This window comes from Diceros bicornis, chromosome 5 (genome assembly GCF_020826845.1).
Source record: "Diceros bicornis minor isolate mBicDic1 chromosome 5, mDicBic1.mat.cur, whole genome shotgun sequence".
NCBI lineage: Eukaryota > Metazoa > Chordata > Mammalia > Perissodactyla > Rhinocerotidae > Diceros > Diceros bicornis.
Genome location: NC_080744.1, coordinates 24,369,914 through 24,386,575, shown reverse-complemented (window position 1 = coordinate 24,386,575; position 16,662 = coordinate 24,369,914). Strand labels below are relative to the sequence as shown.

The 16,662-nt window shown below is 43.8% G+C and overlaps 1 protein-coding gene across 1 annotated transcript; it reads left to right on the top strand.

The window, feature by feature from the left end:
• Nucleotides 1–21: 21 nt before the first annotated feature.
• Nucleotides 22–7,223, top strand: NGDN (neuroguidin). The gene is made up of 11 exons (XM_058540910.1): nt 22–70; nt 430–489; nt 1,114–1,185; nt 4,230–4,367; nt 4,614–4,698; nt 4,782–4,834; nt 5,082–5,205; nt 5,301–5,469; nt 6,240–6,396; nt 6,540–6,597; nt 7,051–7,223. The coding sequence occupies exons 1-11, from the start codon at nt 59–61 to the stop codon at nt 7,068–7,070; spliced, it is 948 nt and encodes a 315-aa protein (XP_058396893.1). The 5' UTR covers nt 22–58; the 3' UTR covers nt 7,071–7,223.
• The last annotated feature ends 9,439 nt before the right edge of the window (nt 7,224–16,662 follow it).

The window sequence follows — 16,662 nt, the reverse complement described above, 5'->3', positions numbered from 1 at the left end:
ATCAAGACAACGTTAGCTCTCCGGAAGTACGGCTCCGGAAGGGGCGGGCTTTGCGAAGATGGCGGCGCAGGTCAGTGGCGTGTGTTTTTTTTTGTCGCGTTGCTATTGTGGACGTTTACTTTCTTCTCAGCGGCTCAACGCAAGTTATTGGCTCAAGGAAAGGGTGGTGATGAAAATAGCTTCAGGAAGGCGACTTCCCTGGCACAGCTGGGGAAAAGTAGCAGTAGGGGGACGGGACTGAAGTTACCGCTCCTCTCCAGTAACTTGGAGGGCTGGCCGGGTATGAGACGACGCTGCATGAGCGCTGACCGGAGTGGGAAGGCTGGAATCTGGGGTGTCTGAGGGAGAGAAGGGGGAGGGTTTCCATCTTAGACGTCCAGTTTTTTCATTATCCTGAGGAACGAATGGCTTTTCTTTACTCCCCTATAGGATGTGCTAGATTCAGACTTGCAAAGTGCCGTGACACTTCTGAAAAATCTCCAGGAGCAGGTGAGTAATGTTACCCCTTTGGAATAGATGAGTCACGCATCGGCTTTGACTTTGTGTGCCTTAACCTCCAAACTTGGGTGACTTGGGGGCATATATTTGAATGCTACCGAATACCATAAGAGCAAAATGATGTAATGAAAATCTTTTCAGGCTAGAATGCAAAATAATTGATTTCTACATCCGAAAGAATACAGAAAACTCTAAAAAGAAAGTATTTGAATCAGTTTTCTTTGTTCTTGTAGCTAAGGAAACCAATACAGAGAAAGATGATAAGATTTGCTGTTTGGGTGCCCGGCTAATATACATTTATATAGTTCGATGTATTGAGGTACAGATAGAGTTATAGACTCCTCATCACAATTGTCGCAGTTCTCATCCTCTCCCCATGGTTGGGTAAGATGGTTTCTGTGGCTTTAAGAAGAGATGGAAAGTTTTTCCTACGCTTTGAAGAATTATCAGAAACTATCTTTGCTATACTTTTCTAGAGCTGGAAAGAAGATAGTACTATATGTTAGACAGTGTTTCACATAATTTTTAGGTGCCTTTGTTTAGCTTTTGTCCTTTACAGCTCACAGACATGATTTTATGTATTCTAGTAAGCTGTTTTATTTGGACTAATTTCAGGTGGTGGCTGTAACTGCACAAGTGCAAGCTCTGACGAAAAAAGTTCAAGCTAGAGGCTTTCCTACAGAGAAGGTAAGCCATACTTGGGGAGAGGAAGCATCCAGTGACTTGATGTTCTTCACAGTACTTCATTGTAGATTTATTGAGTGTCTTGTAAGTCCAAAGTGCTGGAGCATCAAAGATGAATAAGATCCAGTTTCTATGCTGAAGTCTAGTGGGGAAGACAGATCAAAGCGATAGGTATAAGCAGTAGCAGTTGCATTACAGAGTCACGGGGAGTGCTATGCAGGTGGAGGAGAGGCAGTAAATAATTAGCAGAGGAAGTCAGGAAAGGCTTTTCAGAGGAGGTAACAGGATTGTGAGGAATAAATAGGAGTCAGAGAGACAGAAAGAAACAGCATATGCAAGACACAGAGACCTGAAAGCATGAAGATATTCTGGGAAAGGAGGTAAGTCATTTAGTGTGGTCGGATGTACATTTTGTATATGTGTGTGTGTGTTAGGGGTGGGAAATAAGGCTAGAAATGTAACTCACTCTGTGGAGAGCCTTGTAGGCCAACTGAGGAGTTAGTATTGTATTTCATCTAATCTAAGATGCTGGTGATTAGGGACATACCACTTATTTTATAGTATACTAAAAAAAACGCTGCCTGTTAATCTATGATATAATGGTAAAATACCATTGATGAAAAGATGCGTCTTGGGCCAGACCTGTTGGCCTAGTGGTTAAGTTTGGCATCCTCTGCCTCAGTGTCCCAGGTTTGGTTCCCTGATGTGGACCTACGCCACTCATCTGTCAGTGGCTATGCTGTGGCAGTGGCTCACGTTGGGGGGAAAAAAGAGGAAGAGATTGACAGTGGATGTTAGCTCAGAGTGAATCTTCCTCAGCCAAAAAAAGAAAAAAAACAGATGCATCCTGACTTCGGAGATGTTAAAATATGAAAACGATGTGCATCTTAAAATTGAAATATGGTAGTTTTCAAATCAACGTCTTATAGAACTTTCTAGGGACCATTGGGTGTGCGACGGTATAGGAGGAGGGCTCTGGGTCCCTCATATCTGATTGAACTGGAAAACTCTGGTGTTATCTGTTTTATGTATTGATAAGATACTGTTTTGGCCTAAGGTACTGTTTAAGCAAAACATTCCATAGATCAATAAAAGTATGAAAATCATTTTTGTAGGTTAATAAGAATCATTGAAGGATTTTTGAAGTACGGGATTTACAGCAGATTTGTGCTTTCGAAAGATGCAAACAGCATTTTAATATATTCTCTTTTTGCCTTTTCTTTCTCCCTGTTAAATTTTGTTATTTTCTTGTCTATTTTTATTTTTTATGATTTTTTTTATATTTGCTTTTCTTCCTTCTTTATTTTTCTCTTGTATGCTTATAACCCAATTTGAACTTGACAGTGCCCAAGCATGTCAGAAGAGCCTACTTCTCACATTCCTGACTGTCTTTATTCTGGGTGCCATGCTTGATCCATTTTAATGCCTTTTTGAGATGAGCTGCCAGTATGTATCTTAGATCACTATGTGTGTGTTTACTCATTGAACAGATATTTATTATTTTTCATGACCAAAGACTTTTATGAAGTGCTTTACAGGTTACAAAGTGCTTTCATGTTACAGGCAGAAAATCAAGCAAATGTTATACATTTGTTCCTTTAAATAAAGTAATGTGTGAGCACTGACTTAAGTTATAGTTATTGAATAAATTTTTTAAAAAAGAGTCATATTATCTTATTTGAGCCTCATAATTACTCTTTGGGGCAGGAGGGAAATACTGTACATATTACAGATGAGAAGACTGAGATCATAAGTTTAAGTGACTTACCAGTATTTGACTACTACATGCCTAATTCAGAACTTAAAGCCGATTTGTCTGTCTTTAAATCCTTTGCTCGTTAGGTACCACACTGCTGCTGATCTCAAGGGCTTTGCATGTTGGTTTAAAGATACCCAGAGCTTAGGTATTGGAGTCAAACTGAGTTTGAATCCCAGCTCTACTCCTATTACTGTGTAATCTTGGACAGAGTGTTTAACCGGTCTAAAATACGTCTTCCCTTGTAATCTTGGACAGAGTAATTAAGTAGTCTGAAATAGATCTTCTCAGGGCTGTGGAGTTTTTCAGTTTTATGTAGTCAGTGACTCTTTTTTTTGTTGTTGTCAATTTATTTAATAACTGTAACTTAAATCAGTGCTCCCACATGTTACTTTCTTTTATTTAAAAGGATAAGCTGTATAACAGTTGCTTGATTTTCTGCCTGTCAGTGGAATACACTTTTAATTTTAGAAAGTTTGGAAGATATGTAAAAGCACAAAAAGAAAGTTAAAAACTAATATAATCACCATTCTGAGATAACCACTGGAGTACATGTTTTAAAGATTTGTTTAGTGTAAAAGTTATATGTAGAAAAACACTTTCACAGCGCAAGCACTCCACATTTCTTCCTTTTCCTCATCTTGATCCCCAAGGGTAGCAGTTGTTAATTGTGTGTCATACCCCTCCCCTTAATTGTAACCATATTATACACACTTTCTGAAACTTGTGTCGACATGGACTGAATTCCATGTCAGTGTGTATAGATCATTGTTTTTACCTGTATCATATAATTCCATTGTATGTGGATAAAATCCATAATTGTTTTGATTAAATTAATTTAAAATTCAACAGTGTGTACAATGCGTGGAGACATTTTTGATTGTCACAGCTTGGGGGGGGTGGGCATCACTGGGTAGAGGCCAAGGATGCTGCTGAACATCCTCCAGTGCCCAGACTGCATACCACAACGAAGAATTAATTATCTGTCCCCAAATGTCAGTATCTCTGATGTTGAGAAACCCTGCTGTAGTCATTGTGGGGGATACTTTATTGATTTTCCAGCTCTTACTGTCTTCCAGTTATTCTCTGAACTTTGCTTCTCACCTGTTAGCATAATTTTCTCTCTGGCCATTTTAGGTACAGCCACTTCCTTGAGACTGCTCCAGATACGTTATATGAACTGATTGGGAAAAACTTAACTTGGAAAAAATTATCCTGTTTGCCCTAGGCTCTCCTTCTGATTCTCTGGCTAAAACTGAATTTGCATCTCTTACGGTTTTATTCAACTCAGGGTCTCAGCCTCTTGGAAGTGAAAGACCAGCTGCTGCTCATGTACCTTATGGATTTGAGCCATCTCATCCTGGACAAAGCCTCAGGAGGGTCTCTTCAGGGACATGCTGCAGTTTTGAGACTGGTGGAGATTCGCACAGTATGAAGCATTGGCATTTTAGAGTTCTAGGTTTCCAAATCCTGAACTCCAGCACTGTCACACAATAGCTCTCATTTAAGTGGGTGCTCTCATGTTTAAGTGAGGAAACCAAATGGAAAAAGTATTTTTCTCTTCATTTGCTCTACTTTGCATATCTTAGGTGCTTTATCTGGCATCTTAATATAGGGACTCTGGTGTGTGCTTAATTTTGGGAAGAGAATGTAATCCTTTTTAACCATGTTGTAGGTTTTAGAAAAGCTTCGTCCCTTGGACCAAAAGCTGAAGTATCAAATTGACAAACTGGTCAAGACTGCAGTGACAGGCAGCCTCAGTAAGTGGGGGAAGCTGTGAGGTTATGGGGGGACCATCATAAAGTTCCAAGTCTTATAAAATCTCTTGGGTTTTTTATTTTAGGTGAGAATGACCCACTCCGCTTTAAGCCTCATCCCAGCAATATGATGAGCAAGGTAAGGGGTTGCATTATTCTTGTTTTCCTGAGGAATTTAAGCCTGAATGAGCCTCGTGATCCTGGGTGTCCTGGGATTCTCTTATTGCTGTTGATTCTCAGCTTGTGCCTTAAAACATGGAGTGTGAGGTTCCCCTTTCTCTCTTTTGTTTATATTCCACCTCCCCAGGGTACTCTAGCTTTAGTTTTTGTTATCACTTGTCTGAGTAACACTTTCTAAATTTGCGAACATCATGTTCCTTTTGTAGTTGAGCTCTGAGGATGAGGAGGAAGATGAAGCAGAGGAAGGCCAATCTGAGGCTTCAGGGAAGAAATCTGCAAAAGGAACTGTTAAGAAATATGTTCCACCACACTTGGTTCCAGTACATTATGGTATGAACTGTGGCTGCTGCCCACTCAGCGTGAATTGTGTTTCTCCTCTTCTTTTCTCTGTTTTGGGATAACTCTTGATTATTTTTATCACATAGATGAAACAGAAACTGAGCGGGAGAAGAAGCGCCTGGAACGAGCCAAGAGACGGGCACTAAGCAGCTCTGTCATTCGTGAACTTAAGGAACAGTACTCAGATGCTCCAGAGGAAATCCGTGATGCTCGACATCCTCATGTTACTCGCCAGAGTCAGGAGGATCAACACAGGTCTGAGTCCTCGCAATTAGAAATTGTTTCTAACTCTAGAGACCTGTCCTTTTGCTTTGGATGAATATGATTAAGTCTAGTACCAAGAGAACCCACATTATATAGAAAGTGGAGTGAAAAAGTTGGAATGACAGTTTCTAAGAATTAAGGGTTTGAAGTACAGAAAAGGAACTAGGAAAAACGTCCATTTTTCCTAATTGTTTAAGCTGAGCAACTGCTGTAAGAAGAGGAATGTATGCAGTTCCACCTAGTAGGGTGTTAAAATTCTGTATTCATTATTATAGCTTTCACTTTTGTGCAGAAGGCAATGAAGGCAGGTTTTGATAATGCCATCAAGAGTGCTCAGTAAGTTCAGGGAAGAAAAGTAGAAGTGATTGTGACTTGAATACAGAGTCATCAGCGTTGCTCAGGTGCCAGTCTCAGCGGTTGATAGATTTTGCGTGAAAGGGCCTGTGGTGAAATATGGAGCTGAAATATAAGAATTTCAGCTGAAATTTAAGAATTTTCAGATATAGTTTAAATATTCCTATGGATGGGCTGTGAGTTCATCTCTAAGGAGGAGGGAAGTTCTAGCACAAAGAACATTTCATTGAGGAAGCTCAGTATTGAGCATTCCGTATGTCCTTACTAATACTATATTGATGTGCTATGAAATTTCTTGAAAATTGTCTGAATGGGGGTTGAGTAAATACCTGGGCCCGGCTTCATGGCTGCAGCTTTCTATCTCTGGACTGAGTGTGCTGGAGACAATGTCTGTATTTCTCTGACAGGATTAACTATGAGGAGAGCATGATGGTGCGTTTAAGTGTCAGTAAGCGAGAGAAAGGACGGCGAAAGCGAGCAAATGTCATGAGCTCACAACTTCATTCCCTCACACACTTCAGTGACATCAGTGCTTTGACAGGAGGAACCCCTCATCTTGATGAGGTGAGGTTATGATACAGTGGTGGGAGGTGACCTTCATGCTTTCGGCCAAATATATATGGGGCTTATTACTATGAGGAACGTGGGAATGGATACTAACACTTGGAAGTGCATTGCCATTCCTTCATTTCTCCATTTGTCTCCAGGATCAGAATCCCATTAAGAAGCGGAAGAAGATACCTAAGAAAGGTCGGAAGAAAAAAGGTCAGTGAATGATTAGGACTTAGGTGGTCACGTGCAAGGTAGGGAGTACGAGCTGGGATGCCAACTCTCTGGGTTTGTCTTCCCGGGTCTTACCAACCCTTATGGTTATCTCTTCCATACTGGCATTAATCTCTTCAGGTGGGCTTTTATTTTTCTTCTTTCCCAAGCTGAAAATCAGCATCATTCACAAAAGAGATTTCTGGATTTGATCTCTCAGGTCCCACAGCTCCTGTTTGGGCATCCTTAAACAGAGTTATAGAAGGTTCACTTGAAGGAACCGTTATCCCATTTCACTTTCATTCCTACGTCTAGTCTTTTGTCCTGGGAGAATAGAGAGAGTATTGACTAGGGGACCCACCCCTATTCAGCTCCTCTCTCTAGATGTCCTTTTTTTCTATCCCTTCAGCTTTTCCAACTGTCCTGTGTCTCATTCTTGGTTTCCCTTCCTTTCAGGTTTTCGAAGGCGGCGGTGATTATGGGTGTACATGTTTATATATATAACTTTTTGTCATCCTGGGATACTTCTAATTTCACTGTATGTAGGTTTTTTTCCTTGGAATTGATTGTTTGCCCTGGACATGTGGAAAGATGTTTATCAATAAAATTGATTTTACTCACGAATTGAAGCCCCTTTTGCACATGTATTGTATCACTGGAATCACTGGGTGTGGGGTTTTTTTTGTGAGAGGGTCGTGAAAAGGGAAAGATGAGGTTTTTGGGGACTGAGCGAAGTTTGGCTTTATATAGTTTTCTTTGATAATATATTTTTCCCAGAAACTAGAAATTAGTTATTTAACACAAAAATTATCGAGAGATTAGAGTAGTATGATCATCTCTTTGACCCGACATTGCTATAAGTTTTTGTATGATTTATTGTGATACAGGTATCTGAAATATATGGATGTTAAGTTTAATTAATGTATCTTGCTGGCCACCAGGTGGCATTAGTGGTTCAGGAAACCTCCTTTGGCCCTTGACTATAATCAAAAGCACGGTAGAACCTTTACTCATCAGCAAGAGTTATTCTTGTCTCCACTTCTCTGAATGTTTTTCTTTTCTTCTAAAATGGCATGAACATAGGGCTGATCTTTGGTCAGTTATAGTTTGAGTGTATCTGGAAAGAATAGAGTGAATGAGAAGACTAGAGTGTAAAGACGAAGTATAATCTCGTGTTTTTCGGCCTATTTGACCGTCCTTCACCTAAGACCTCAGTTTACCCGTCAGTAAGGCCAGCCCTTTTACGAAGAACTTGCAAAAGAATGCCGGCAAGTAGGCAGACAGAGAATTCTTAGTTTGAAGACCAAAAGAATGAAAATTCCACAGAAATACCAGCCCAAGTCAGGAGACTGATGAGAGTTACGTATCTGAGATCTTGTATTCTGTCCAGAGAATGACCTTTGTTGGTGAGAGATCCCTCAGGCCTTAGATAATACGGAAAGTGAAAAGAGGAATGGAAGGAGAGAGAAGTTGAGGAGTCTAGAATTAATTCATTGGAGCTTTTTTAGGGACTTGGGGTCTCATGAACACCTAATTTTAGTGGCTGGCATTCCTGGTCATTGTGGAGAGGAATATAATTTGGGTCATTACATCACTAAATCCTGTTGATTCTGAATCCTATGAGTTTGGATTTATACTGGGCTGCCCTGTTGGAGCAAGAGTCTTTTCAATCTGCTGCAGCCTGATAGAAAGTAGTTAGGAGACAACTTAGGACTATCTTCTGTTAACTCGGGCCTTAAATTTTCCTCAGCTGGAAAACAAATGTATTAGACCGAATCTCTAAGATTCCCCCCAAATCAGAGAGCCTAGAGCTGTTTTTCATGGATGACACCTCGATGGGCTTACTTCTGGGGCCTTTAACATTTAGTCCCTGGCAGATCTGAGGGAGCCTGATGTGACTAGGGCCCTCATACTTCTATTTCCTCGAGTGAATCTAAGCAAAGAGCCACAAGAACAGTTTTAGAGATTCTTTTCCCTTTCTGGGTGAACTAACTGGACAAGAAGGTCAGTTAAAAAATGTTTTAGTTAGGTCCACCACATTCACTTCTTAGTTAGGAATACTAACTGTTGCATTTGCTTCTAATTTATTAAGATCTTTGGATTATGGGACCTGCCAAGGGAAAGAAAGTGCTTTTTCTTTAAGATCTTATTTTGTGTTACATACTGACTTAAGTGCTCTATCCTTAGTCCTTATAAAATTTATGCCATCTTTATTTTTTACTAGTGAGGAAACGAAGGCACTTGGGTAGTTTGCCCAAGGTGACACAGTGATTAAGTTAGAGAACCAGTGCTTGGGGCATACAGGATGGGGGACCTCAAGTGGCCTGGGGATTATGAAAGAAAGCCTTCAGGGTTTTTCTTTTTTAAAAAAAATATTGGTAGGTGGATTATAACCTGTAGCTCCCCACTCCCCACTGTCCCATTTCTGTATGAGGCTTTGCTTTCAAAGAAACCCCAAGTTCCAGACAACTATTCTGGCCTCTTGGTGGTGTGGGAGTGACCTGAACAAACAAAAATCCCTGCCTCTGTGGATCGTATAATCATTCAATCTATTCTTTTAACCCAGGACATCTTGTTATCTCTGGCCTTCTAGATGACAGGCATTATTTGAAAGAGTTTTCCAACAAAAAGTGGAATAATTTCTGAGTTTATTTGCACCAGAGTTATCAAACAATGTTTAGAGTACATTGTTGACAAAGTTTTATGTTGATTCTCTATGCGTGAAACAGGCATAGAGGCATGAGTGAGGAAGAGTCCTGCTGCTCCATCTTCTCATGGCCCTCTTCCCCCAAGATTTCTGAGAAGCTCAAGAGATCTTTATAGAATGTGGTTAGAAAACCATTGTTAGGGTAGTAGAGCAAGGGAACTAAGAATTAGAATTTGAGAGTTTCTTTGTGGCTGGTGGTGTTTGGTTTTCTTCTTTCCCCTATTTCTACTCACAGAATCAGTTCTCTGATCATTCAGACCACATGAATGTCAGATTTCCTCAGTGCAGTTCTAACAACAGATCATGTTCAGTGTTCACTAAGTAATGTCTGTCATTAGTGCACGTCGCCACCTGTTCAATTTTATCATGTGATGGCAAAGGGGGTCTTGGCTTTCTTCTGGACAAATAATTTAGCATCTCTACCTTAGTTTTTTCATCTGAGGGAGTGGGGAAGAGGGTTTGACCAAGGCTATTTTTGCCTCTTTAAGCTTTGTTTTGTTGTAATTTTATGAAGGCTTGGGGAAACGTTTGTCAGGAGTTCACAGCAGTCTTCATGGATACCTACTTAGAAAAATACGTTTTGTTTATGAGGAAGGGATGACATGATTATGTCTGTTTCAGCACCATGGAGAGTTCAAGCTTTGCTATCTCTTTCCTTACCTTGGGTTGGTGGAAGGTACCTAGAGCTGCATGGTGTAGACCTGCCCTTTCGCAGAGCCCAGTTTATCTGTCCAATCTCCAGTTCTGATTGGTACAGATTCAGTGGGAGTCCTGGGTGTCCCCATCCTCCCTGGGATCTATTAGGTGTGTAAACCTCAAATTCATGTTCAGACTTATCCAAAGATTTGGCCAACTTGACGGAGGCACATGAGTGAAATCCTGCCTTCTGCTCTAGTGGTAACAACATTCATACTGTGATGCACAAGGATTTTAACAGCCCTTGAGAAAAACTCAATCTGTCCCCTCCTCTTCGTTGCTTACAGACCCTTGAGGAGACGTGAAGTTGCTTTTTCATTCCTTGGGCTCAGCCTCTTTTTCTGCCTGTGCGTGGAGAAAGGCATCATTGCTCTGGCTCTCTGCCCAGTCTTGCTTTTGTATTTCTTTGATCTCATTGTTCAGAGGGTCTCAGAGAAGCCCCAAGAGCCATGCCTTTGCATGTTTAAGCTATTGATGCTTTTGAAATAACAGAGCGTCGCTGTGTAAGAAGTGTATTAAAATTAAAGGTCTATCTTGAACAAATTTGGGTCAATAGGTGGCAGTAGTCACCTAGTCCCGAGGCCCTGACACCCCCGAGCACAAGCACATTTGATGGCCATTATATTTAAGGTTGTGAGAAAGGAAGTCACATTGAAATAAAAATGGGGGGAAAAGCCATCCTTTTTGGTGGAATCCAGGATATGCCGAAATGTACTGGATTACTTCTGTGGGGGTGTTGGATGGGGAAGATTGCTGACATCTGTGAAGGGCACTGGTAGGAAAGAGTGGGGCCTCAGGACTGAGGGAGTGCTACTAGGGCTTCTGAGAGGTAGAGTGAGACTGTGTTAAATGAGGACCAGTGCTGAAAGGATAGAGTCTAGGGTTGGGAGTGGAGAGGGAGAGGGGTGGAGAAGGGAGGGGCAGATCTGTGTGAAGGGACCATGGGAAGGGTGGGCTGTGATGAGGAGGACTGCGGTTAGAGGGGGAGGGGGAGGCTGCTGCAATCCTGAGCCTGTCTGATGGGGGAGGGGAGGGGAGATATTGGTCTGCGCTGCAGCTGCATTGGCTCCCCTCCTCCATACTTCCCAAGGAGCCAGAGCAGTGCTGGCAAATCTGTCTTCATCTATTTATTATTATTAAAAATGCGACGGGTTTTCCTCCCTGGAAGCACAACAAATACCACTGATCACATTTCTCTCTCCCCTCCTGCAGAGCTTTTGCATTCTCTCTTTCATTCTTTGCACCCTCCCCCCCAGGTCTCTCTGACTGGTGGGGGACCCTTCCCTTTCCTTCTCAGAGCTTGGTGGCTCCCTGGGGGTTTCTAATGATGGTTGGGAGTTTCAAGGCAGTGCTGGGAGGAAGCAGCTGAGTGAGGGCCATCCATTGCCCCAGGGAGGGAGCTATACTCCACCATCCAGAGGGGAGAGGAAATCACTTGTAAATAAAGATAAAATCCTTTCTCCAGCTAATGAAGGAAGAAGCAGGCGCACATGCTCCTTTTGGTCCCCTGCATTCCTCCCCTTTCACACCTTTTCCTTTTCTACTACCTGAATTCTGAAGGGGAAACCCCCCCTTGGAATGAAAAAAGCCAGGAGTTCTCTGTCCTCCCTCCCTTAGCTTGTTAAGTCCCTCTCTTCCCAGGAGAGCCATATAGAATTTATTCTTCTAGCCTGCGTGTTGTGTTACTGAGAGGTTTGAAGGGCAGAAGCCATGGCTTCTCCCTCCCCACCTGCACGGCAGACCCCCGTGCCCAGGCGGCGGGGGGCCTCTTTTGTTGCTCTCTGTAACCCTTCGCCATGCCCATAGGTGGTGCTGCCGGTGCTGTGCTTGCAGGGCCCTCCTCCCCAGCCCCATTCCTCCCCACCCGGTGGGGCCCTCCCCCTTTCCCCAGCCCTCTACTGCCTGATTGTTATTCCACTAATGTCTCCTCTACTGTTCCCTTCCTCAAATTAATTTTGTGGCGCTCTTTTCTTCCGCAGTGCCATCGTCCCCTCCCCCCTTCTCCAGCTCTCTTGCTTTCTCTATTTCTCTCTCTCTCTGTCTGTCTGCAGGGTTTCCTTCTCCCTACTCCCTTTTTTTTTCTTTATCTCTTCTGCCATTGGCATTTTACAGATGACTCTCCTAATGAATGTGGGTAAGATGGGGTTAGAGGAGAACAGGGTGAGGGGAACTGAGGGGTCAGTGTGGAGGGCTAGGTCAGGAGAATGATGAGGCTCTGTGAGGGAAATGAATGGAGATGAGAAAGGAAAGGTATCCTTTGCTGTCCAAATCTACTCAGTTCCTGGATTTGGATAGTGAGAGTTCAGCTGGCAAGGGATACTGTGTTATCTGAATCTACAGAATTTGGTTCTACATGCTGGGAAAATGGGAGACATGGAGTCACAAGAATTCAGATAATAAAGACTTCATCCAAAAACTTTTGATTTAGATTGCTAAGGATACCTGTGCTTTTGAGGACTCTGAAGGAAAAGTACGCTCTAAAACCTGATCTCTGGTCCCTCAGGAGATATCCTGTTACTGGTCTTATGAGTCCTCAGAAGGTCCTTGCCAGGGCAGCTGTGACGCCTACTTGGTGGGCACCCTGGCTGTCTGGTCACTACTGAGCACAATGCTGGCTGTAGGACCTCAGTTCACTCTTGTAGCCTGCTTCCTGCTTCTGTCATTCCATGTCTCTCTCCTTTATCTCAGCTGAGTTTACATGGTTGCCCCACTCAGCCATAGCTCCCTTTATTGTTTAGTCTTTCCAGAGTATAGCCCAAACTCATCAGACCATTACCTGAGCTCTTACCCTACTTTGCTTCTTAAGTTCATCTGGACCCTGCTCGTTGTGTGACAACCCCTGGGCTAACTCAGCAGTGTTGTTGATTGTAAAGTTATCCAATTTCTAGGATGGCTAATTTTCCTCTTATTGAATTATTTTTATGGATTAATAGCATCCTAGTAACTCTCTGGATAGTAGTGCTGAGTCTTTGCCTTGTGTATGCCCTAGGAATTGAATTGTCCATGAGATGGACGGTGTGGCCTCTTTCCTTTGTTCCTTGGTGAGAGGAGGTCTTCCTTAGCTTAAGTGGCAGCCCCAGTATGACTGGCTTCCATTTCCCTAGCCTGTATGAGTCAAGACTGACTCCTGGACTATGGAGAGAGGCAAAGTTTGTCTGCCCAGCAGAGCCCTGGAAAGAGCCACAGTGAAAAACAGGCTAGAACGCCACACCCTTCACTCTATTGTCTGAGCCTTGGAGGTGTCCGTGGAAACCTCTCTTGCCTGCTCTTCTGCCCTCCTTAGGTGTGTACATTGGTGGAGGCAGATGGGCCAGTGGCCTCAGCTGATTTTCCTGCTGCCCTTTTCAGAGGCCTCTTTGTCGTATTCAGGGGACTCTAGTTAGAATCACGGACTCAGGGAGCATAGACGATGATCCTGTTAAGGTCCCTTTCTTAAAAGCAAGGCTCAATAAATACTCGTTGCAGTGAATGGTAGGGATTTTTCAGCTTTAGTATCCTTTTAGAAGAGTTATAAATGAAGTTTTAACTATTTCTTCTCTAGGTGCTTATGGTGCTGTAGCTAAAATTGGTTGATTTTTGTTTTCTTACACTCAGGTCCTATAGGGGGAAGTGAATTGTCCAAAACTGTACAAATAAATCATTAGCAGAGCTGGCCTTAGAATCTATGTCCTCGGGCCGGCCCGGTGGTGCAAGCGGTTAAGTGCTCACACTCTGCTGTGGCGGCCCGGGGTTCGCCGGTTCAGATCCCGGGCACGCACCAACGCACCGCTTGTCAAGCCATGCTGTGGCGGCGTCCCATATAAAGTAGAGGAAGATGGGCACGGATGTTAGCCCAGGGCCAGTCTTCCTCAGCAAAAAAGAGGAGGATTGGCATTGGATGTTAGCTCAGGGCTGGTCCTCCTCACAAAAAAAAAAAACAAAACAAAACAAAAAAAGAATCTATGTCCTCTTGGGCATCTAAATCTGACTTTTTGTTGACTACTCCTTGGAAGCCAGTGTTCGCATTTCACCCCAGAGTCACTGACAGCCTTGAAGCCAGCAGCACAGTCAGATTTTGTGTCTAAGCCAGCCTTGGTTTGCCTGCTGAGGGAGAGCGTCAGCAGTGGGAGAGTGGGGTGTGTGGGCCTGGGGAGGTGCCTGGCTCCCGGGAAGGGACTAGCATTCCCCTCAGGGTTCCACAGTCCAGCCTATCAGAGGGGCCTCGGCGGTCCCAAGGTAGGGGATTTCCAAAGTCCCAGTTTCTGTTTCCCATTCCAGATTTAATTTGACCTTACTGCTAACTAATAGACCCCTTCCCCTAAGCCTTCACCCCCTCAAAAATATCTGGGGGCTGGATACACATGGTGGTGGATGCTGGAAACTCAGGAGTCTGTGTTCTTGCCTTGCTGCTCATTTGCAACTAACTCTTAAGGCCCAAGACCGCTAAAAGAACAAAAGGCTGCATGTACCACCTACTTACTCCAGCTAGCACTGATAGTCCTAGATCCAGTGTAAAACCCTCGTGGCTATATTAAAATGTTCTTATAGTTTTTATTGTTAATTAAAACCTAGACTAGAAAATAGTCTCTGAAAGCATTCATATATTTCCACTTTGACTGAGGCTGTAGCAGCTTACTCTGAGAACTGCTTTGTCTCATCTGCCAGCCTTGGGTTTAGCCCCACAGGTGAGCTCTGGAGAATAAAAAGCCCCTGAGTTTCTACTTCCTCTCTCCCAATTTTGATTCACTCACTGCTAGCTCTTACAGGAAGCCCTAGGTGGTAAAGAGATCAAATCAGAATCCCTAGCCAGGAAAACCCTGTCTCTTAGCTACAATGACCCTTGTCTGCCATTCCATTCAGCTCTATGGCACTTAACACCAGAAAAGCTTCATCTGGCTTCACACCTCCTCTGTTTCTTTCAGTCAGGTCTTATGTAATCTGTCACTGATGGCAGACTTTCTTCTTCCCCTTCTTTATTCCCTCCTAAGGCTTTAAGCTCCAAAGCTTCCTAGATGCCTCCCACCAAAGGGGTGCTTTCTGAAACCCAGCCTCCCCTCTCTTTCTTATCCCTCAGATCCTCAAGTCAATCCCCTAGTGGATGTGTTTCCCTCAGAGTATCAGATGACACCCTTAGAGAGCCAGCTAGGTGCTGCTAAAAATCCCATTCCTCACCCATCTCCCCGCTGGAGCTCCTGGAATTGGATTCTGCAGCCTCCTGTCATCCTAGCCTCCTTTTCTGTTCATTTGGAAGGTTTTCGCCATTGCTTTTGATAAATTCCTGGTTTGGCAGAAATATCCAGTACTTAGGAAGGTCCTGTGGGGCGAGTTCCCTGTCGCCGGCACCTTAGTTGACTCTCGGAAGGATCTGCTCCTGCCCTCTCCCTGCCGTACTGCCATCCTCCTCTGCCTGGCCTATGCTGGGTGGGGTCAACATGTGGAAGTCCTCTGCACAGACATTCCGGCCCTCTTTATCCATCTTAGCAAACAAAGCATGGCTCTGCCCCTGACTTCCTTCTCTAGCGTCTATTTCTTCTCCTTCACCTTCTCCCACTTCTCCTTTCCCTTCTCACGTATAGTATACTCTTCATTCCTCTTCCTTTAAATCTCCTTCTTGTCCACTTGCTCACCGTCGCCCATCTGTGCCCATTCCCTCAGCCCCCCATCTTTCTTCCTCAACAGCTGTCTTCCTCATTGCCTGCTCATGCTGAGGAAACAGTGTGGTATGGGAAGAGTGGCTGCAGAGTGGGTCCCTGGTTGTCAGAGTAAGCTATCCCTTTTTCTCCAGAGGATTGGTGGCTATCTTTTCCCATCTTGTCTTCGGTGGTCCTTAGGGGTCAGGGAACCCCAAGATGCTGGCTCTCTTTTGGGATGAAAAAGCTCTCCTCTTCACTTCTTCCCGTGTTGAAGAGGAGTCATTTGTTGCGATGCCCTCTTTTGCTCTTCCTGAGGGTGGGTCGGTCTGTTTCTCCCTCCCTTTCTCTTGTTTTCTCCCTCTTTCTGTCTCTCCCCAGCACAAAGCAGCAGCAGGACTGAATGAGCCTGTCTAGAGGCTCTGCCAGTCTATGCCCCTCACTTTTGCCCCTCCCCCTCGCTGTGCGTGCTGTTGGGGAGGGTTGGAGGGCGGTGGCATGGTGCCAGCCAACCCAGAACCATATGCAGTGCCTTCTGCACTGAGGCGGGCTCTGTCTCTCTCGCCCTCCTTTCCACTCTTCCCCTCCCTCCTTCCCACTCTTCCCCTCCCATTTTTAATTAGCTGCTGAATTAATTAAATCCCACATGCTAATTAACATTCCTATAGGGAAGGAGGCCAGGTCAGGAAAGTGGGGGTGGTAAAGCAAGGCTTGTGTCCAGTTAGGAGATTTAGGGACAGGAAGGTGGGGGAGGGGATGGGGGTTGATGAGGAAGGAACAATCTAAGAATGGAAAGAAACCTGAGAGGGGGTGAAGAGACGGAGAAGGGAAATCATGGAGAGTAGAACCTATTAAAAAGGAAAATAATTAGAATTATTAACATTGGAGAACTGAAAGTGTCTTGAAGCCTGTAAAGGCTAGAGGTAGAGCTGTGGGTCTCAAACATTAGCGTGCGTGAATAACCTGAGAAATAATGATACAGAGGATGCTAATTCGCTGCCTTGAATGTCTTCTAAAGAAATAAATGTCAATTTTAATAGGAGTGCTTTAGGTTAG

Bases quoted from the DNA above. Each gene is read 5' to 3' on its own strand.
- NGDN (XM_058540910.1), top strand. The intron at 4,699-4,781 runs GTAAGTGGGGGA...TTTTTATTTTAG, and splicing joins TGCAGTGACAGGCAGCCTCA to GTGAGAATGACCCACTCCGC. The intron at 5,470-6,239 runs GTCTGAGTCCTC...TTTCTCTGACAG, and splicing joins AGTCAGGAGGATCAACACAG to GATTAACTATGAGGAGAGCA.